This window comes from Protopterus annectens, chromosome 1.part1, assembly GCF_019279795.1.
Source record: "Protopterus annectens isolate FY-2018-M chromosome 1.part1, PAN1.0, whole genome shotgun sequence".
NCBI classification, from domain to species: domain Eukaryota; kingdom Metazoa; phylum Chordata; order Ceratodontiformes; family Protopteridae; genus Protopterus; species Protopterus annectens.
The window spans coordinates 532,852,975-532,875,266 of record NC_056726.1 but is presented as its reverse complement, the minus strand read 5'-3'; the positions used below and the strand labels follow the sequence as shown (position 1 = coordinate 532,875,266).

Genomic DNA, 22,292 nt, shown 5'->3' with positions numbered 1-22,292 from the left:
ACTCCTGAATGGAGGCCCATCAGTCCAGCTCTGGAGGTAGTCGGGAGTCAACTATTTTTGTACACGGAAGCTTGGCAGCAAGTTACAAAAGACAAATGGGTATGAAGCATCATATCCAAAGGTTACACCATTCCTTTTTTCATTTCTGTTCCCAAGATAAAAAAGGTACTGGACGTTCCACCCAGTCAAAAGGAACGAGCAACCCTAGAAATTCAAATGTTGCTAGACAAAAAGAGTCATCCAGAGAGTCCCTGCAGACCAAATAGGATCCAGAACTTACTCAAGATTCTTTTTAGTTCCAAAGAAAACAGGAGACAGATTCTGGATTTCAGCATTCTAAACAAATCAGTAAAAAAAGACCAAGTTCCGGATGGTAACACTGCAGTCGATACTCCCATTACTGGGACAAGATGATTTGATGTGCTCTATAGACCTGCAGAATGTGTACTACCACATAAAAATGGACAGGCGATCCAAGAGGCACCTGTGCTTTCGGCTGGGAGCCAGTCACTACCAATTTTGAGCTCTGCCCTGTGGCCTTACTACAGCCCCCAGAGTGTTCACCAGATGTATGACAGTAGTAGCGGCTCACTTATACTTAGATGACTGGCTCCTAACTGCCACAACCAGGTATCTGCTAGTAAAAACAATGGATACAGCATTCAGCTCTGCTCCCAGCTAGGGATTACAATAAACTACAGAAAATCTGCCTTAGTGCCTTCTCAACATGTGGTATTCATAGGGGCAGAATTGCACTCAACAAAAATGACAGCCAGACTTCGTCCATAAAGGATCCAAGTTCTAAGACATCAGGTGACATACCTTTTAAGAAGGGAAGAAAGCTCAAGCAAAGATGGTTCTAAAAACCGTGGGAATCATGGCAGTAGAGATAGTTTTGATTCCCCCTAGCACATCTACACATGAGAATTATTCAGTGGTTGCTATCCACTTAGTGGTCGATGCAAGATCTGCCAATGTTTCACAAAATAATCATAACAGAAACTTGCAAGAAGGATCTTCATTGGTGGCTTTACTCCACTCAGGTGACTTTAGGTCGACTGTTTGTACTCCCCCAACCAGTGGCCACAGTGACCACGAACACCTCTCAGATAGGTTGGGGGGGTCATTATCTGGGAAAGACAGTTCAAGGCACCTGGCAGGATCATGAGGCCCACTTGCACATCAGTCTCCTAGAGATGAGAGCGATGCTTTTAGTGTTGCAAACATTCCAGGGCTGTCTTCCACTGGGAACTATTGCAGTCTAGACAGACAACATGTTAAGTGTATGGTACATAAACAAGGAGGAACCAGATCTTGCCCCCTTTTTTCGAGAGGCCCTGAGAGTATGGCAGTGGGCAACCTCCTCCCAACGTTTTCTGATAGCAATGTAGATTCTGGGGAAATCCAATGTGATAGCGGACAGACTCAGCATAGCTATTCTGATGTCTCACGAGTGGTCCCTAAAACAGGAAGTAGTGAAAAAGGTTTTCCGAAAATGGGTCCAGCCTCGCTGCGACCTTTTTGCAACATCCATGAATGCCAAATGCAGCAGCTACTTTGCCCTTATCCCACCTCCAGGGGAGTCACCAAGGGATGCACTTGTTCACGATTGGCCCCCGGGTCTCCTCTATGCCCTTCCTTCTTTTCCACTAATTCCCAGAGTACTTCAGAAAGCCAGTTGCTTGGGAAGGAACTTGATACTCATCGCTCCATACTGTCCTCGTCAAATGTGGTCCTCCTTCCTGGGGCTTCATCTTTGAGAGGAGCCATGGATTCTGGACCTGGTTCCAGACCTTCTGACTCATGTGTCGGGAATGCTTCATCCATCCCTTCAGACCCTCAAACTGACAGCTTGGCTGCTCCATTTCAAACGATAGCCAGGTTTCCAAACCTTTCCTGTTAAACACATTCTAATCTCTTCTCATAAGGCTTCAACAAGGAAGATCTATAAAAGCAAATGGAAAAGATTCTCCTTATGGGCTACTCATAACCATATTGATCCCTTTTCTGCTCCAGTCAGTTCCATTCTAGATTCCCTAGAAAAACTGTTCACTGAAGGTGCTGCTGCAGCCACTATTAGAGTTCAGCTAGCAGCGATCTCCAGTTTTCATTTAGGAGACTCCGGCTCTAATATAATTTCTCCTAGATTATGCAAAGCTTTTCTTTTCTTAAAGTTACCTTGTTATTAAGACCACCTGTCAGAGACCCTCCAACATCATGGTAATTGAATTTCGTCCTGTCCCGCATAGTTTTTCCTCCTTTTGAACCTGCATCATCTTGCAAATTGAAATTTTTTACCTGGAAAACCATTTTCTCGATACCAGTCACCTCTGCTAGAAGGGTGTCAGAGTTGCAAGCCTTGTCAATAAAGCCCCCTTACTTATTTTTCCATAGAGACAGGGTGTTCTTGCGAACAAACCCTTCCTTTTTGCCCAAAGTAGCTTCAGAGTCAAAATTGAACCAAACTATAGAATTACCAGTTTTCTTCTCAAATTACGAGAACAAAGTAGAATACATGTTACATCAACTGGATGTATATAGACAATTATGTTTTTACTTGCAGAGAACTGCAGAATTCTGATAATCTGATCAGTTATTTGTTTCTTTTTCAGATTCAAAGAAAGGTTCCCCTGTCTCTAAAGTTACACTTTCTAAACGACTTTCAGACTGTATAACTTATCTATAAGTCTCAAAGTAAACATCTTCCAGAAAGAGTTAAGGCCCATTCTACAAGAGCCATTGCAACCTCCTCAGCTTTTCTAGCTAAATTACCAGTTGACACAATTTGTGCTGCAGCAGCATGGGCTAAACCACTTACCTTTATCACTCATTACAAAGTTGATTTGGCCTCCAGGAATAGGGCCTCTTTTGGTTCCACAATTCTGAGGAATATTCTCCCTTGAGCCACCCGCGATTCAGTGTGCTAGGGATGCTGTCCCAATCTAGTAAGAATGAAGGCAAGATAGGGCAACATCACATAAAGAAGTTATGTACTCACCATAACATTCCATGTGTGTTGTCCATCTTCCCTTCATTCTTACATCCCACCCTCTTTCCCCTATGTTTCTTTACTTCTAGTAGACAGAGTCTATACAGTTGGATTACCTTGACCCCTGACCTTCATCAGCCTCTAATTTTTTCATTGAAATACTCATAGCCTTATAATTGGGGCAAACAATATCTGGGGAGGGTTCTGGTGCATGCATAGGGATTTTTGCCATGAGCTGGCAGAGAGCCTTGAGCTTGAAAATAAAGGCAGAGATGGATCCAAGGATCAGATCCGAACCCAACCTAGTAAGAATGAAGGAGAAGATGGACAACACACATGGAACATTATGGTGAGTACATAACTTATTTATTTTTTTAATTTACATGCGTCAGAGCAGCAGTCCGTGTATTGTGAGTAAAAATTTAAGTAGACTTGGAATAGAGCAGGTGAGATAGATAATGTTGATTTGAAAGAATTATGATGGCTATTTCATGCTTTTTATGGTAAGACAATGATGTATTGATAAGATTTAATGAAATTGCAGACAAGAGCAGTTTTTGTTAACTGTTAAGTAGGTCTACAGCAGACGTTAACATAAACGTTTTTCACAAACTGAAATGTCTGTCAGCAGACAGTTCCATAGTTTAACTACAAAGGCAGACTATAAAGAGCTACCTGAATGAATGACTGTTTTGGTTATGGCTAATAGTTTTTCTTAATCTTAATGTTGTTTGGAAGGTTACAAGGTTGTGCCAGTTCTTGTAAGGCGTGGTGTTTGTTTTTGTGAACTACGTGGTATAAACCATTTTGAGCTGAGAAAAATTTAAATGATTTTGCAGATTTTACCACTCTGCTATTTGTAGGACAGTACAGTAATGCGTTTTTCTTAGAAAATTTGTTGTATATTATGCTGTTTTATTATGTTTTTGTTTAAGTTTGTGGATTTGAGTTTTTGTAAGTTTATTACTAGGGAGAGTTGGAAGGAGCAGGGCTCTAGCTTTTGTGATGTGCATGTTGGGTAGTGGTTTTGTTTTGTACAGTAGCCCAGATGTTATGTGATCCTATCTCGCCTACATTCTGACTGATGGGTTCGGAGCCGATCCTTCGGCTCCGACTCGGCATGCTTATGCTATAGAGCGAGGCCTCTAATTGGCTGAGCTATCTTTATCCCAGGATGCACCACCACTAATCCCCCAGATCTCGTTTGCCGCTTACAGAGCTTGGACGTGGTCTCAACATTGGCTGGGCTAAGTACTATATTAATAGTATATTTTCCTGTCAGTAGTTCTCTCTTTTCAAACCAAAAGCTGTTTTAACAGCTATTTTTTGTGTACGAGTGTGTCTCTTGTTGTTTGATTGATTTTTGATTAATTTTTCCTGTCAGAGAAGGTTCCGTTTCAGTTAGAGGGGCCTTCCCCTATACTAACTACTTCAGTGGTTGTGTGTGGGTCAAGTACCCGTTTGAGTTAGAGGGTCTTGACCCTCTTTGTTTCTTCCCTTTTCCCTTGACTGTGTAAAAAAAAAAAAAAAAAAAAAAAAAAGTGTTTTGTTTCAGTTTATAATTTTTTGAGTCTCGGACATTCTTATTGTACTTGTGTCCTAAACTGTTTAAAGTTTACTGTTGTTTCTGTTTTTTCTGCAATGTCTAAGAACACAAACCCTCCGGGTTTAAAAAGTGCACGAGGTGTGGGTTTAAAATGTCCATAACGGACGACCACTCCTCGTGCGTCTATTGTCTTGGCGCCAAACATCTCCAGGAATCCTGCAGTGTATGCCATGCGTTTTCCTCCCGAGTCCTCCAGGAGAGGAAAAACAAATTAATCCTTAAAGGATTAATCAAGCCTTCTTTCGAGGAGGCTTTATCTTCCTCTCGGTCACCTTCTAAGAAGAGGAAAGTGCGGCTCCGACCAGTCAGTCGGAACCGGCGGCTAAAAAGGTAAGCAGACTTCTCCATCGGCTCCACGGACTTGGGCCCGAGGTGAACGGTCTGCCTCGATGCCTCCTACCTCGACCCCTCTGGTTTGGGCCGAGGTCTGGAGCATCGAGGCGTCACCCTCATCGGCTCCACTGATATTGGAGCCGATAAGATCATCGGCTCAGACACTTCCCCTCGGGCCAAAGTCCTTATCGGCGCCGAGGGAAATTTCATTGAAGGTTTCCTCGGAGCCGATAATTGTGGAGTCCTTTCGGAGCTGGTCCCCGAGCCCTTCGGAGCCGATGGAGAAATCGGTTCGGGCCCGATCGGTATCCTCGAGATCTTCCAGGATGTCTGATTCGGACATCGACAGGGTACTCCTTCGACTTTTCCAGTCTCCGGTGTTCCAAAAGATGTTTCGGCTCCAGCCCATTTGGCTTCAGAGCCGATGGTCCACTCCCTTACAGTACTTCCTCCTCCAACAGCTTCGGCACCGTTGGAGCAGGTGTTGGTGGAACCAGTGGAGGTATTAGGGTCAGGTCCGACCCTTGCTCCGACTCCGGCTCCTGGGTCGGAGTTCAGTGCACGGACTTCTTCCTTCGGCCCTGGGGGGGAGGCTTCGGGATTGATACCTTCGGTCCCAAGTCTCCCTCTTGGTGCGTCGGCGGCGGGAGTACCGTCCACTGTCGTGGCCACGGAGGGGGGACCTTCCCAGGATTCTGGTGGTCCCGCCTTCAGGGCTATGAGGAGTGCTCTAGCCAAATCTTCATTGGCTACCTCCACAGTTTCCCCAGCTCCTTCCCTACATTTGGAGACTGGGTCGTTGGCAGTTCCCCTGTCAGCAGACAGCGGAGCCCCTGGGCCTCAGTTTACCCCCGCTGGGGTTTCTCCCCCTCCTGGAGGTCCTTCTGAAGCCTCTTCGGAAGAACCTCCCAGGAAGAAAACGTGCAAGAGGAAACACGTTGACTCCCCTGACGAGTCTTTGACATCTGACACCGATCTCGATGATGCAGAGGGGTCCCCCAAGTCGTCCTCGGATGATGTCTCTTTTGCAGACATCCTAGAAGCCCTAAAACAACGAGGCGGCTGGCAGTCCAAACCTCCCTCTGCTGATGAGTCGGTGTTCCTGAAGGCCTTCGGGGCTCAGCCTTCCGCCTCCTGGGTGTCTCCGCCCTTCAACGAGCTCTTGGATTTGATCTGTCGAAGGGCATGGGAACACCCGGACTCTGTGGAACCGGTGCCCGCTCGTCCAAACAAATTTCTTTCAGCACCCCCAGACAGAGAGTTCCTCACGAAAGGTGTGGCTGTGGATGCTATGGTGGTGGCATCTGCTACGCAGCAGGATGTAGCAGAGGCTTCTACGTCCGTCCATCCTCCTAATAAGGAGTCTAGGAGCATGGATCGGTACGGCAAGCGCACCCTAAGTTCAGCGGCCTTTACCTTGAGGTCTCTGAACTACCTAACGCACTTCACGAGATTCCAGAGGGATCTGATTAAGGAGTTGTCTGATACCCTCTTAGGTAACCTGCCTGAGGAGCTGGCCCAGATGGTTGGTTCTCAGCTGGCTACAGTGTCATCCATTTCGAACTCGTCCATGAGGCTCATCTCGTATGCGGCCGAAGGGGCGAGTAGAGCGGCGGGTACAGGCATTGCTCTACGGAGACAAGCCTGGCTCCGCCTGTGTCATTCGCGGAGGCCTTCAAGTCTTCATTGCGGCCTTTGATGGGTCCTCCCTGTTTGGGCCCAAGGTGAAAGACACACTTACCCGCTGTGAGCAGGAGGGTAAGACTCTGACTGCCGTAGGGGCACGATTTTCCACTCCCTTTTGGCCTTATCCCAAGGCTAAAAGAGGAGGGAAGATGTGGTCCGGAGATCGCAGAAGTCTTACCCCTCCCAGCAGGAAGGTTCCCCCTCCAGAGGCAGAGGAGGGGGAAATTCATCAGGAAGACGCCGTCCCAGAGGCGGCAGAGGCCCCCGCAATACTGGAGACCGCGAGTCCTTTCGTGGCTCTTCAACCTTTCATAGTCCCTGAGGGATTGCCCGACTGTGCTGCTCCGGAGCCAGTCGGGGGTCGTTTTTCGAAGCACCTAAAGGCCTGGGAAGGCATCACTCTGGACCGATGGGTGCTTCGAATTATCGCCGGAGGTTACTCCATCCCATTCTGTCATCCCCCCCCTCAGTCCAAAAGAATCCCGGACCCGCCACCCAGTCAACGGGATACCGCAGCCATAGAAATTTCAAAACTGCTGCAAAAAGGAGCCATCCAACCGGTCCCCGCAGACCAGGTCGGATTAGGGACTTACTCAAGATTCTTTTTAGTGCCAAAAAAGACCGGGGACTTGAGGCCCATTTTGGACCTAAGCAACCTAAACCGTTCAGTCAAGAAGTCCAAGTTCCGAATGGTCACTTTACAAACCATTCTCCCGTTGTTGGAGAAAGGTGTTTGGATGTGCTCCATAGACCTCAAGGACGCGTATTACCATATCAAAATACATCAAACGTCCAGGAGACACTTGCGCTTCAGCCTAGAAAGCAGTCATTTTCAGTTCCGTTCGCTTCCCTTTGGTCTCACCACAGCCCCCAGGGTGTTCGCCAAATGCTTGGCAGTAGTGACTGCTCACTTGAGGAGTCTAGGATTCCAGGTGTTTCCGTACCTAGACGACTGGCTTCTAACTGCCACCTCCAAGCATCTACTTCTACGGAGCCTGCAAGCCACAACATCACTGGGCAATTCCCTCGGAATCACCTTCAATTGGCCAAAGTCTGTGTTACGGCCATCTCAAAGATTAAGATTCATAGGAGCAGAGATAGATTCAAACCAGATGCGGGTCTATCTACCTGCAGACAGAATTCAGATCATACAAAATCAGGTTTGAGCCTTACTCCCCAGGTCCAAAGCCCCAGCCAGAATGGTCATGCAACTATTGGGATCGATGTCTGCCACAGTTCTGCTAGTTCCCTTGGCAAGGTTACACATGAGAATCCTCCAGTGGCTTCTTTCAACTCAGTGGTCCTTTCAGGAACTCCCTCTCAATCATCTAATATGGATCACAGAATCTTATTCATAGATTCATAGATTCATAGATTAGTACTAGGCTAACTGCCCTTGCGAGCCATTGTAAGCCTAGCCAATTATCCCCTGTGAGATTCAAACCCTGTACCTTGTATTTGTAAGGCAAACACCTTAACCATTAGGCCATCCTCCCAACCCAGACGGGACCTTCGCTGGTGGCTAGTGTCTTCCAATTTGGATCAGAGACAACCCTTTGTTCTTCCTCCTCCGGCGGCCACTTTGACCACGGACGCCTCCCAGACGGGGTGGGGGGGGGCATTCCCTGGGCAGGTCAGTCCAGGGCAAATGGCATCCGGAAGAGACCTCTCTCCACATCAACATCTTAGAGATGAGAGCAGTACTCCTGTCCCTTCAAGCCCTTCACTGTTACCTCCCTCAGGGCGTAATTGCTGTTCACTTGGACAACATGTCAGTTGTCTGGTACCTGAACAAACAGGGAGGGACCAGATCCTATCCTCTTTGCAGAGAAGCGATGAGGGTCTGGGAATGGGCAATCTCAACCAAACGCTTCCTAGTGGCTACTCACATACCGGGCAAATCCAATGTCATAGCCGACAGGTTGAGCAGGACCATCCTCTCTCCTCACGAGTGGTCTTTGAACATGAGTATTACAAGACAGATTTTCAGCGAATGGGGAGTTCCGTGTTGCGACCTCTTCGCGACTCCTCTAAATGCGAAGTGCAAAGATTTTTTCTCCCTAACCCCGGCTCCGGGGAAGAGCCCTATGGACGCGTTAGTCCATCCTTGGCCCACCGGCCTGCTTTATGCCTTCCCTCCAGTTCCTCTCCTACCCAAGGTAATTCAGAAGGCTTCTCTCTTAGGGAGCAAGATGATCTTAATTGCTCCTTACTGGCCTCGTCAAGTCTGGTTTCCCTATCTTCGGAAACATGCTCTGGAAGGTCCATGGTTCCTGGACCAGGTCGCAGACCTACTGATTCATCAGTCGGGACTACTACACCAGTCCCTAAACACATTAAGATTGACGGCCTGGCTCCTCCTCTTCCAACCATAGTCAGGAGACATGCACTAGACCCAGATGTAGTGCACATATTGTCTTCAGCCCACAAGTCGGCTACGAAGAAACTTTATTCTAGCAAATGGAAAAGATGTGCTATATGGGCTCAACTCCGGGGCCTGGACCCTATTTCAACCCCCGTAGCAGAAGTACTCAAGTTCCTAACCTCTCTTTTCAACCAAGGCTCTTCTGTTTCTACCATCAAAGTACAATTGGCAGCAATTTCTAATTTTCATGAATCCATAGACCCACCATTAATGAGTAACAGGTTGTGTAAGACCTTCTTGAAAGGTGCTGCTCTATTAAGACCTCCAGTTTCTCATCCTGCACCTCCATGGGATCTCGACATAGTATTACGTGCCTTGACTTCTTCCCCCTTTGAACCGGCAGCTACCTGTGATTTAAAGTTTCTATCATGGAAAACAGCTTTCCTAGTGGCAATTACTTCAGCCAGAAGGGTTTCAGAACTTCAAGCTTTGTCAGTAAAACCTCCGTATTTGGTTTTTCATACAGACAGAGTTTCCCTCAGACCAAATCCTTCTTTTGTTCCTAAAGTCTGTTCTACTTTATGCTTGCAACAGTCATTAGAGCTCCCAGTTTTTTTCCCAAAATACTCCAATAAAGCGGAATTTATTTTCCACACACTAGATGTCCACAGGCAGTTACGTTTTTATTTGGATAGGACCAAACAATCAAGGAATACAGATCAGTTGTTTGTGTCCTTTGCAGAAAACAAATTGGGCAACGCAGTCACAAAGGTCTCTATTGCCAAATGGATCAGGGACTGTATTACTCAAGCTTATGTTTTTTCTAACAAGGAGCTTTCCACCTCTGTCAAGGCTCATTCTACAAGGGCTATGGCTACTTCGGTAGCATTTCATTCTAAGCTTGCTATTAGTGACATTTGTGCTGTGGCTACATGGTCTTCCCCGCATACCTTCATTTCTCACTACAAATTAGATGTGGCATCTAGAGGACGAGCTTCATTTGGTTCCACAGTGCTCAGGAGTGTTTTCCAATGAGCCACCCGGGATTTAGGTGCTTGGGACGCTGACCCATCAGTCAGAATGTAGGCGAGATAGGATCACATAACATCTTTTAGTTATGTACTCACCATAACTTCAGATGTTTGGGATCCATCTCGCCTACATTCCTAATAACCCACCCTCCTTCCCCCTTCCTTGGAGATCAGAGGATATCAGAAGGTCCGAATCCTGTTGTTTCATCTTGAAACATTTAACAATGTTATATAAACAAGCTGTGCATGTGTGCATGAATGCGGACAAACAAGATCTGGGGGATTAGTGGTGGTGCATCCTGGGATAAAGATAGCTCAGCCAATTAGAGGCCTCGCTCTATAGCATAAGCGTGCCGAGTCGGAGCCGAGGGATCGGCTCCGAACCCATCAGTCAGAATGTAGGCGAGATGGATCCCAAACATCTGAAGTTATGGTGAGTACATAACTAAAAGTTTTCTTAATCATTATGGATATTGCATGGTCAATATGTTGATCAAATATTAGATTTTGGTCTGTGACAGTTTCTTTGTTGTTGTGTCTGTGATAGGTTTTCAATAGTAATAGAATTTTTGTGGTGACCTGGAAGGATTGTGCTGTTTCTCTGGTTTTACAGATTCTAGACTGTCTAATGCTAAACTGCCATGTTCATCCAAGTTGTATTTATTTGTCATTTCTGCTTATAAGATTATAAACAGTTTAACAAATGATGATTCCATGGAAGTGTCTTAATAGGAAGCACATTAGGCTTTGATGCTGGAAGATAAGAAGACTGTGGGGTCTATTTCCACAACAGGTGCTTGGGTTCATTTTCCAGTGCTTGCATTGCAGTTTAGCATAAGGGTGATGCTGCACTCCTGAGTGTACCATAGTTATGATGAGACCTTAAACTGAGATTCCATTTGCATGAGTTGGTGTTAGGTCTGGTAGTAAAATATGCCACAGTGCTTAACAAAAAGGGGTGGGGGTGCTTTGTTGATATCCTGTTCTTTACATTATATTAGCATTATTTTATATATGCATTTACATATATTTTGTTTATCTTTTAAAGTCCAATGGGGTTCAGATTTCTCCTAGTTAATACAGATACCACATCAGGTCTCAACAAACATAGGCCATAGGCCTTGTGGGACTAACCCAGTCAACAAAACATAAGAATTACATAGTAAAGGATGTTTAGTATAGTACAAAAAATGTGCTCCAACTAGCAGACCAAGAAGCTTTCCCATTGTAAATTGTGCATGTTGCAATAGAAAGAAGTCCAGCCGCTGAAGTATTCTGGAGCAGTCAGGCTGTGTATTAGAATATACTCCATTAGTATAGCAATAAAATATTTTATGCATGACAGGACAAAAATATGAGAAATGTCAGGCACTTTCTACAAAAATCTGTATAGCTCCAATTTATGGCTACTAGCAGTAGAATTGATCATACTGCCGATGACCATACATCGCAGCTGTCCAGATTTTTGTAGAATGCCCCTGGTTTTCCTAATTTTTACCCTGTCCTTCATACAAATTTTGATTTTCTGTTCAATCTGTGAGGATTTCTGTCACTAATAAAAAACATTAGAGTTTCATATTTGCTGTAGTTAAAATGCATATTGATGCCAAAACCTGTTGTTCTTTAGCATTTTAAATGGTTTACACTAACATTTAAAAATTGTTCGCATTCTGCCCCCCCTGTTATTTTTGACTTTGCCCAGAATTCTTAACACTCTCCTCTCGCTCGCCTCTCTTGCACTGCATTGATATACTTCTAAGACATATGGATGTAGGTGCCGTACTAACATGTGCTGCATCAGTATGGAGCACAGGAGGCAAAAGAACATTAATTGTCACTATACAATAAGATTTCTTTAAGAAAGGTAAGCAATTTCAGTCATTTGATAATAATAATAGTCCATGACTGGCTGTGGGTTTCGCAGGATTACTGACTTTGTTTAATCACTCTTGCTTCACCCTCTTGGATCAAACTGCACCAGCCATGAGTAAGCCCTGTGATAATCGCACCCAGTTGTGGGTTATTGATAAAAAATAAAATGAAATAAGTAAAAAAAAAAAAAAAGAAAAAAGAAAAGACGTGATGCCTATTTCTCCAGCTATAGCTTCATAGCTTGCTATAAAACAATATTTAAAGGCAATCTGCAAGACTTCCATTGAGACCTGCACAGGGTTGAACTTATTTTTTTTTAAAGCAAACTGCCCCTCTTTTTGAACCTAGTTTTGAATCTAACTTCACATTTCTGTCCTAGAAGGCTATTTTCTTTTTTGCAGTGACCTCAACAGGGGCTATTAAGGATAACTCCCTTTGTATACCTAAGGTAGTCTCTAGTAACTGTTTAAACCAGTCTGCCTTAGCTCTTCTTCTTTCCTAAGCAAGAAAACAAAGGGGAGAAGATTTGTATTCTCTGGATTTGCACGTGTCACTCTGGTATTACATTGAGAAAGCTAAATCTGTTAGGCAGGCTGCTCAGTTACTTCTCCTAGAAAAAGAAGTCAACCAGTCACTCACTCTAATTTTTGTTGACTCTGCCTGAGGAAGTTTGTGCTTACTTCAGTGGATTGATGGCTACCCCTGTAATCTTTTTCAAGACACTGTTTACCTGTACGGTTTGTACGCTTAATGCATGGGAGTGCAGTCACACTTTCAGCAACACTTTATAAAAGTCTGGAGGAAAGGCAGGATTTGCTTTTGCTGTCCATCAGGCCATGTTGTAGGTCATTTACCCACTGCTGGAAACTGAGGATATGCTGCTTGGTGTTTTCTGATTCATATCCTGAATTCCTCCAGTAATGGTCTTTATGATGAAAATAATGTAGGTTTTGAGAGTATACTTGACATAACAATAGATGGTTAAGTTGCAGGCTCATTAACACAGGATAGGGTCCCTCCAGCCTTTGGTCCATCATATGCCGTAGGTCTGATGATTTATGTATTTGTTGTTTTTTATATTATTATTACCCATACTAATAATGATTTAAAGTATACTACCTTTTGCAATTTTGTTTTTTTTTTTACTTTTGCTGGCTCTCTTTTTAGTTTAGAAAGCTGTTTTAGCCTTCTACAAGAACATTTGCTAGTATTACTCTGGCACTTCAAGAGAAATCAAAGAGTTATGTGTTTAAGTGCTGTCTGATATAGCTGGGCTCTTCCTGAAGGCCACAGCACAGTGTTGCAGCAACATGCCCTTTTGAGATGTCCAAGTGATGGTAAAGATCTGGCTAGAAGACTGACATCACTGTTAGACAGAGGCACAGTATACTAACCTCGAAAAAGGGCATAGCAAAATTAATTTAAAATGGGTGGCGAAAGCCAAACACACTCTGGCTAGGAATCAGTAATCCACAAACGAAAAGGCTGCCAAATAATCCAATTCTTTATTCACGAAACACTCCAAAAGTAATAAAATCAAGCGCTTTCGCCTGACCAATGTCAGGCTTTATCAAGACAGTCTTATACATGATGTGTCGCAGTTTAAATACACTGACTGAATCTGAAGACTTGAATTTGATTGGATTAAATTAATCTAACCAATTTAAAATAATTAAAACAATTAAAACCAACCATTGAAAATGAATAATCCATTAAACCACAATTGGGTTCTTTTTAAAGTGCTAGTGCATATGTTCTAACTTGTAAAAATGAATATCATAAAACCATAAACTTAGGTCACTTTTCAAGAAACGTTTTCAAAAAACATGTGTTTGCAAGAATGAAATTTACGTAATTAAGATCAATGCCTTTCATTGAAGTGTACAAAACACTTCTTCAGAAACTGTGTTATGAACAAGAAACTAAAAACTAATGACTAATGTAAACATCAAACCCATCCGTGTAATAATCTAAATGCATTTACATCTATGAATAGTGTAATTATTAAAACCTTCATTTAAAATTTGTGTTATAACTTGGAAAATATTTGAAATTAATCACAGTAAAAATGTGTATACGTCAATCAGCAACTTTAAAAACACTTTTGAAGCACTCTTCAAAACTACAATAATGTGGTGGCAACCTGTGGTGCAACAAGTGTTTAAACCTAGTTACATCCAACCCTAGTACAAATGCACGCAGAATAATAAACCTACAAATCAAATACCTTTTGAAATAGATGTCTGTGTGCACATCTGGAATTTGATGTATGAATGAATGAATGAATAAATAAATAAATAAATAAATAAATAAGCAAGTACAATAAAAACCAAGGTGTAGACATCGGGAGAGACTGTCTTGATAAAGCCTGACATTGGTCAGGCGAAAGCGCTTGATTTTATTACTTTTGGAGTGTTTCGTGAATAAAGAATTGGATTATTTGGCAGCCTTTTCGTTTGTGGATTACTGATTCTTGGTTTCCTGTTCACATTTTACATTCTGGCTAGGCTTATAAATGCCCTAGGGCAGATAGCCTAGTATGAACCTATGTACTTCCAGCCATATCTCACTAGCGTGAATCCCTAGAGAAATAATGATGTCACTCAAACATCTATTCATTTACTGTTGGGTATATTTGAAAAGTTTACTTTATTTGACCTGTTCCTTTTTCTCCAGATCTCCCTCAACTTCATCCACAATTTTTATGCATTGTATGTTGTATTTGAGCTCAGTGTTGATTTGATGACTGTGGTTTTGGTATGTATATTTTGGTGATTGAACATCCTGTCAGGTCTTCCATGAATTGAGAACTGAAAAATAAAATAGCAGAAGTGCGGGTATGATTTAATGGGTAATGTAGCAAAGACTTTCTGTAATGTCATTTGTTAACACCGCCTGATATTTATCTGTGCTAACAGTTCTTGAGTGAGCAGGTAGATTATTTTTGTGCCATTATCTTAATTTTATGGCAGATATTTCTAGATGACATGCTACTAAGCTGGAAAAGGGTGGGGACCTTGATTCAGCGTATTGCAGCTTTTCATTATGTACATTCAAGATGTTTGACAATACCCCACTAGGATGTGTGAACTAGATAGTTAGTGGCTTATAGTCAGAGACCTGTGTTTATTGCTAAAATTAAGTCTAGAGCCACTACAATCTCCCTTCAAGTACTTTGCCTAAATGTCTTCATTTCTAAAGAAACATGAGTATGATTTAAATTATCATCACATAGCTGTACTTTTGAGGGACCACTAGTATGAAGTCACTGCAATAACAGGTGGTGACCACATTCATTCTTTTACTGCTGCCGTGGATTACTGGGATTACATTTTTAATTTTTTTTTTGGCATGTTATTGAATGGGTATTCCTAGTTGGGTTCAGCAGAGTTGTCATTTTTTTCTAGGGGGGCAGACAGCTCAAGATAATGCTGAATTACTCCCGTTTACATAGCATGCTTATAAGAACAGAGGGGTTTCAAATCCTGCTCTCCAGCTTCGTAATCTGTTTGCTAAGATTATAGAGATTAGAGTAGGAGGTCATTAGAGTAACAGGATCAGGATTTAAGGACTGAGATGACAACAACTTGTATGGCCAAGGATGGAAGGGGTGAACAGACAAGATAGGATGTGTAGCAGCTTTGAGCTGTTAGGTTGTGGTTGGTTTAGTGCATGTCTGTGCCAGATGCAGCCTGGCTGATTTTTTTTTTCTTTTGGTGTGTCTTTGGTTCTTGAGACACACAGATAAGTATTTAATGGCTTCTCAAATTCCACATAGCGGTACTTCTAGAAGTCAGTGGCTGCTGTGGACTTTTCTGGAAAGTAAAATCTGTTCTCTCTTTATTCTCCCTTTAAATATTTTTCACTTTATGTATCTTGTGTTGCTGTTAAGTAAAGTGGAACTGTTTTTATAACACAGAGTAAAATGGACACCACCTGATCATGCAGCCTCTGTTTGTGATGTTGAAAACCAGAATGATGAGCAGTGTATTACTACAGTGTCTCTTCAGCCTTGCTGTCCGTATTATAATAACTGTCAAGAGGAGTTAAGAATCTCAAAAGAAAAGTGTTAAATCTCCATGTTATTCACTCTCCTGATACTGCGTACATTTCTATGACAGCCTTTACATCCGAGGGGGCAAGGCAAAACATTAACTCCAATATTATTATCTCCTTTTAACTCTCCTTCTCTGTCTTTCAGGTATCAAATCCTATCGGTGTCGAAAATTTTCAGTCCAGCTTACACAAGCAAGGAAACTGCCCAGTCGGTACCTTGGTCAGCCAAGTTCATTTACACATCCACATTTACTTAAACCAGGTGAGAATATGTAGGTTTTCTGTTAAAATGTCTTCAGTGCTCTTTTTGTTTGGTGAAACCAAATTCCACATAGCTGAGAGTATGATGTCATAATGCATTTATCACTCATTTTTAATCATCCCACTCAAAAAATGGCCATCAGTTTAACAACGAAAACTTAAGGAAAATGGATAGTTTGTTGTAGTTGCGATTTTTTTCCTTATTTTTCTGTTGCCTTGTGAGCATGCACAAGCTTAATAATTTGCTTCATTTGGAGAGTTGTGATAGGCCATATGCAATCAATAAAAGATCAATATACTTTACTGCTGATGAGGGCAGTAGGAATGCATTTCTTCATGAGCATTTGTGAGCTTATGCACCTCTCATTTTATTATTAACAGTGTGCCTAACTAAGTACAAAATTGCTGCCACTTATTTATTTTTACCCAGTCAGTTTCCAAATAGTTAAAAGCACATTTTGTACTTTCTCAGTTCTGAATTAAACTTTTGATTTTAATATAGTAGTATTCCAGTGTGTACTGGATGTATGATGTCTATAGCAGTCCTGTGAGCAAAAATTAAAGTACTTTGGAACATCTTGACTGTTCTGTGATGATCAGTTTTTCAGGGTTTAATGATGTACTCATTCATCTGTGTAAAGTACAGCAAAAGGAACCTGCATTCAGTCACACCAAGGCGTACTGGTGAAAGTTTCCCAAGTTTGTTTGTTTTTTTAATCGAGAGAAAATGTTGGTTAAAATAAGTCACTGAATCATTCCTGTGTATAAAACTTACAGTACTATAGACCTCCTTCTCTGTCTTATGATGCCAGTCTTTGCATAATTGAATGTGGTGTTCATTCAGCTTTGCAGAGTGAAGCATCTAAATGCTGTATTAGGGCAGTTGTGCAAAAGTGAGCTGGTGAAAGCAGTGTATTGTTCTAGTGAGACAAAATATTATCTGTTAATTCTTCGGGATATTTTTCTCTGAAGCATGTGAAAGCAATTCATACCTTCCTAATTTCTCTCATTTACTTGGATTATAAATGTAACTAAACAGTAACATCCAGCCATTATGTTGTATGCCTGTCTTACTCTTGAAAAAAATTGTAATAGTTATGCTGTCTTTACTGAATGATACCTGTTTTGGCTATTATACTACCTGTTGATTACAATGCAAATATGTTTCTTGTAATTCTCTATGTAATGTAACTTTGTATTGTGGAGCTTTTCTCCCGGGCCTTCACTGAAGATGGGCTGTCGAGCACACTGGACCTCCTCAGTCATCAAACTGGAATAAATAAATAAATAATAATTCACCTTTACTTATCACGGTGTGTGTCTTTTTATGGTTGCTTCAGTGTCCATTCAGTTGCTAAGTACAGCATCGAGGGCCCACTGAAGTACAGCATCTGAAGACTGTATCAGTTCTGTCTTGCAAACGTTTGCTTATAAATAAAGGGTCATAAGGTAGTGACATTAAAGATTATAACCTTGGCACTTTCATAAGTGCTATTTTTTGATACTCAATAGTGAGAAGTAATAGATGCAGGCAGGAGGAATATTTCACTTTGTTTTACACAGTTGCAAATAATTTGTGAAGTGATTGCGTGTGTGTAGGAGCTTGTTTATTTTTTCTTTACTGTTAATGCTATTTAATAAGAAAAAATGTTACTACAGATAAAGATGACCATGAGGAAGTAACATGATCTTTTTTCTCCCTTATATTTATCTTTGACCATTTGGCCTGTCCTAACTGCATAGTGCTCATTCATTCTCCTGAGAAGAGAGAGCCCTAGAGCCTATTTGTTCTCATAGGTTGGTACTAGGGTATCAGCCCTAGGGCCTATGCAAGCCTAGCCATAACAATTCCCTGGCTATTTCTTCCCACACTGTTTACTTCCCTGAACCCCTGTCTAGCTGGGCGACTGACGTGATCCCTGGGGTGAATTTCCTTCCTCCCATCCAATCATCAAAGTTGCTTTTAAAGAGGGCCAGAGGCGATCTGCTTGATATGTTTGGGCAGTCTATATTCCTGGGTCTGGGGAGTCTCTGGGTAAAGAACCTATCCCTCCAGCATGTTTTGTTTATTGTGATGACAAGGTTTAGATCCCTGTAGCATGTGGCTCTGAGGGATTGGGATTTCTTTAAATGTAGCATGTCCAACAGCTCTGGGTTTGGCATGGCCTTGTATGTTAAGCAGAGATCGCATCTGAGCAGATGATATGCGACAGAGAGTAGAGCTGGAGTTTTTTAAGGCAGTCAGCGTAGGCCATGTGCTTTAGGCCCGTGATTGTTTTAGTGAGGTATTTCTGCAGCCTTTCCAGTTGTTGCAGATGTCTTGAGAGGTACATACCAAATAGGGCGTTGTATTCTATAATGGGTCTAATAAGGGATGAGTACAGTGGGACAATGACCTCCTTTTTCCTGAATGAAAAGCCCTTGGTGATGAGGTGTGCCACATAGAAGGATTTCCTGACTGTTGTGCCGATGTGGTTATCAAAGGTGAGACCACTGTCCACCTGTGTCCCTAAGTCTCTTATCACACTTTCGGTGTTTAGTGTACTGCTACCTATGTGGTAATTCACAGGTACATGTTTTTTTCCCAAAAGGGATAACTATACACTGTTAAGTTGTCAGTCTCGCCTTCATTCTTGCTGGATGGGTTCGGAGCCGATCCTCGACTCCGACTTGGCCAATACTAAAGCTCGAGAGCTATTTCCACCGGCTCGAGGCTCCCCTATATCCCACAATGGTAGGCGGTAACTACTCAGATCTCGTTTGCCACTTAGCTGACGAGGTGCTTCTTCTACCGGCTCTGGCAGGTTAGTAAGTTTTCTTGTTTAAAAAGTTCAAATTCTACCCCTATTTTTTCTATTTAGTTTAGTTTTTATACAGAGTATCCCCTTAGTTTAAGTCGGGTCCCCCTTGTGTTAGAATTCCTGTTTTATCCCCTTTTTAACTTTTAGGCCTTTGGCCCACTCCCTCTTTTTTTCCCTGTCCTTTCAGTGTGACTGGATTTTTATTTGGTTAAAGGGTGTGTCTGTGTGTTGTGTTTGTGTTTTTTTTTTCACACAGCCTTTCAGGATGTCTAAAGACTCCAAGGTCTCAGGCTTCAAGAAGTGTGATTCATGCTGTCAGAAAATGTCTCTGACAGACGGTCACACTTCTTGTGTCTATTGCCTGGGACCTTTGCACCTGCAGGACTCATGTGCTGTTTGCCATGCATTCAGCCCTAGAGTCCTGCAGGAACGCAAAAACAAGCTAATTGTTCGAGGCTTGTTAAAGCCTGAAGGCCCCCCGACCCAGTCTGCGTCGGGGAAGCCTTCTAAGACTTCCAGGCCGTCGGCTCTAGCTTCAGAGCCATCTCCTGGAAGCATTAAAGCTGCTTCGACATCGGCTCTGGCTGGAGCTGATGTTTCGAAGTCTCATACCGTTACCTCGGCTCCGGCTGGAGCCGAGGTTGTCAAGACTCAGTTGGCTCCGATAGGCTTATCGGAGCCACCTTCAAAGAAGAGGTCTAGGTCCCCTTCCATCGGCTCCATCCACTCGGCTCCGGGATCCCCTCTTCTGTCGGAGCGGAGCCATAGGTCTCATTCCTCTCGGTCCTCCAGGCTGTCCGACCATGACTTACAAAGGGTGGTGAGTAGACTTCTCATGTCCGAGGCACTGGCCCAAATGCTGCATAGCCCTACTTAACAGTCAGCGGCTATTCCCATCCCTGATTTTATTCCTCCTCCGACTCCTTTGAGTTTGGAGCCGTGTCTGTCAGTGCTTCAGAGCCGATACCTTCCCTTTCGGCTCTGTCGTCTGCTCCGATTTCCTTCTTGGAGGGATCTCGGCGCCGGGCTTCCCTTGTCGGCTCCGAGGGAGCGAGTGGCATATCGGACCCTTGTCCAACCCCGTTCTCCCTCTCGGGGCGTCGGCGCTGGTGAGTTCGGCTCCGACATCGGCCTCGGAGCCGTCCCTGCCGGTGCCGGGGGGGGGGTCCTTGTTTCCTCGGAGCGGGGACCTCCGGCCTTGGCTGATAGGGGCACCTTCGAGGTCATGCGGAGCGTGCTAGACCCAGTGTCTACCCCACAGTCGGCTCCGTCAGCTCCTCCCTCTTCAGTGCCTGCGGTGGTTTCTACCCACCCCCTTGTAACAGACCGTAGAGAGCCAGCTCCTCAGGTTTCCCCATTGGGAATATCCTCCTCTTCCGAGGCCTCTCCTGATACGGTAGGAGAACCCCCTCGGAAGAGACAGTGCAAGAGGAAGCACATTGACTCCCCTGAGTCTATCACCTCTGACACCGACTTGGAGGAATCTGAAGGTTCCCCTCAGTCCCCCTCTGAGGATGTCTCTTTTGCTGACATCCTTGAAATCCTGAAACAGAGGGGGAACTGGCCCACCCTTAATCCTCCAGAGGACGAGTCGGTTTACCTTGAGGCGTTTAGCTCTCGCCCTTCCACCTCCTGGGTGTCCCCTCCCTTTGACCCCATTATGGAAGTGGTGGCAAGGAAGGCTTGGACGGCCCCTGATTCAGTGGAACCTACCCCAAGGCGGCCGTCAGAATTTATTACTGCCCCGAAAGAGTTTCTATCTAAAGGTGTCTCTGTTGATGCCATGGTGGTGGCCGCAGCTACTAAGAAGGAGTTAGCCGATCCTTCGTTACCTGTCCATCCTCCTAATAAGGAGTCTAGGACCATGGACAGATGCAGTGGCGGATGTTTTCATCAGCGACCTTTTCAATGCGGTCGCTGAACTACTTGTGTCACTTCACCCGTCTCCAGATTTGCTCAAGGATATGGGTGAGGCCATGCAGGATCCAACAGCTGAGGGGTTCCAGGACGAAATGAACTCCCAGTTGGCAACCCTGAATTCAATTGTCAACTCCTCCATACGGCTTATCTCATATGCGGCTGATGGGGCGAGTAGGGCCGCAGGCACAGGTGTAGCTTTATGACATCATGCCTGGATGCGGCTTTGCAATTTTGCGGACCCTTTCAAGGCGTCCTTCACCAAATCCCCCTTTGATGGCTCAACATTATTTGGACCTCAGGTGAAGGATACATTGACTAGGTGCGAGCAGGAAGGTAAGACTCTCTCTGCCGTGGGAGTCCGTTTTTGTACCCCTTCTAGACCTTATCCAAAAGGTCAGAAGGGAGGAAAAATGTGGTTCCGCAAACCACAGGGAGTCTCATCTGACGCACAAGGTCGATTCCCCTCTAGAGGCAGAGGGGGGAATAACAATAGATGCCTCCCTAGGGGCAGAGGAGGTCCGCAAAACCAGGTTAGCAGAGAAACTTTCTCTGATAAACCCTTTCAGCATCCCTGAGGAGCTTCCCGGCTGTCCACCTTCGGAGGCAGTCGGGGGAAGATTATCACTGTACCCAAAAGCCTGGCTTTCCCTCACTCAAGACAAATGGGTACAGTCAATCATATCCGAGGGTTACAAAATTCCCTTTATTCACATCCCATCCCAACCCAAAGGATCCTTTCCAGACGTTCCACCCAGTCTAAGGGAACAAGCAGCATTAGAAATATCAAAGCTGCTGTCAAAAAGAGCTATCCAACCAGTCCCAGCAGACCAGCAAGGATCCGGAATCTACTCCAAATTCTTTTTGGTACCAAAAAAACAGGGGACTGGAGACCAATACTGGATCTCAGCAAGTTAAACAATTATATCAAAAAAACAAAATTCCGGATGGTCACGCTACAGTCCATTCTACCCTTCTTGGGTCAGGACAATTGGATGTGCTCGATAGACCTTCAGGATGCGTACTACCATATCAAAATGCACAGACGCTCCAGGAGGTTTCTCCGCTTCAGGCTGGGAGCCAGTCGTTACCAGTTCAGAGCCCTGCCCTTTGGTCTCACTACAGCCTCCCGAGTGTTTACCAAATGCATGGCAGTGGTCGCGGCTCACTTGAGACGTCAAGGATTCCAGGTGTTTCCATATTTGGATGACTGGCTCCTTACCGCCACCACCAGACATCAACTGCTTCTATCCAGAGACTTCACCATCCAAACTTGCCAAGCTCTAGGCATTTCAATAAATTTCGAAAAATCTGCCTTGTCACCTTGTCAATCTATTACCTTTATAGGCGCCACCTTAGACACAATCAATCTTTC

The 22,292-nt window shown here is 44.0% G+C and overlaps 1 protein-coding gene across 4 annotated transcripts in view; it reads left to right on the top strand.

The window, feature by feature from the left end:
- Positions 1 to 22,292, top strand: part of XPNPEP3 (X-prolyl aminopeptidase 3) — a 1,069,913-nt gene that overhangs the window by 82,020 nt on the left and 965,601 nt on the right. For all 4 annotated transcript variants that reach the window (XM_044076531.1, XM_044076539.1, XM_044076521.1 and 1 more), the window contains exon 2: positions 16,084 to 16,200. In XM_044076531.1, the coding sequence (XP_043932466.1) occupies positions 16,084 to 16,200 (117 nt within the window). The remainder of the gene's footprint in view (positions 1 to 16,083; positions 16,201 to 22,292) is intronic.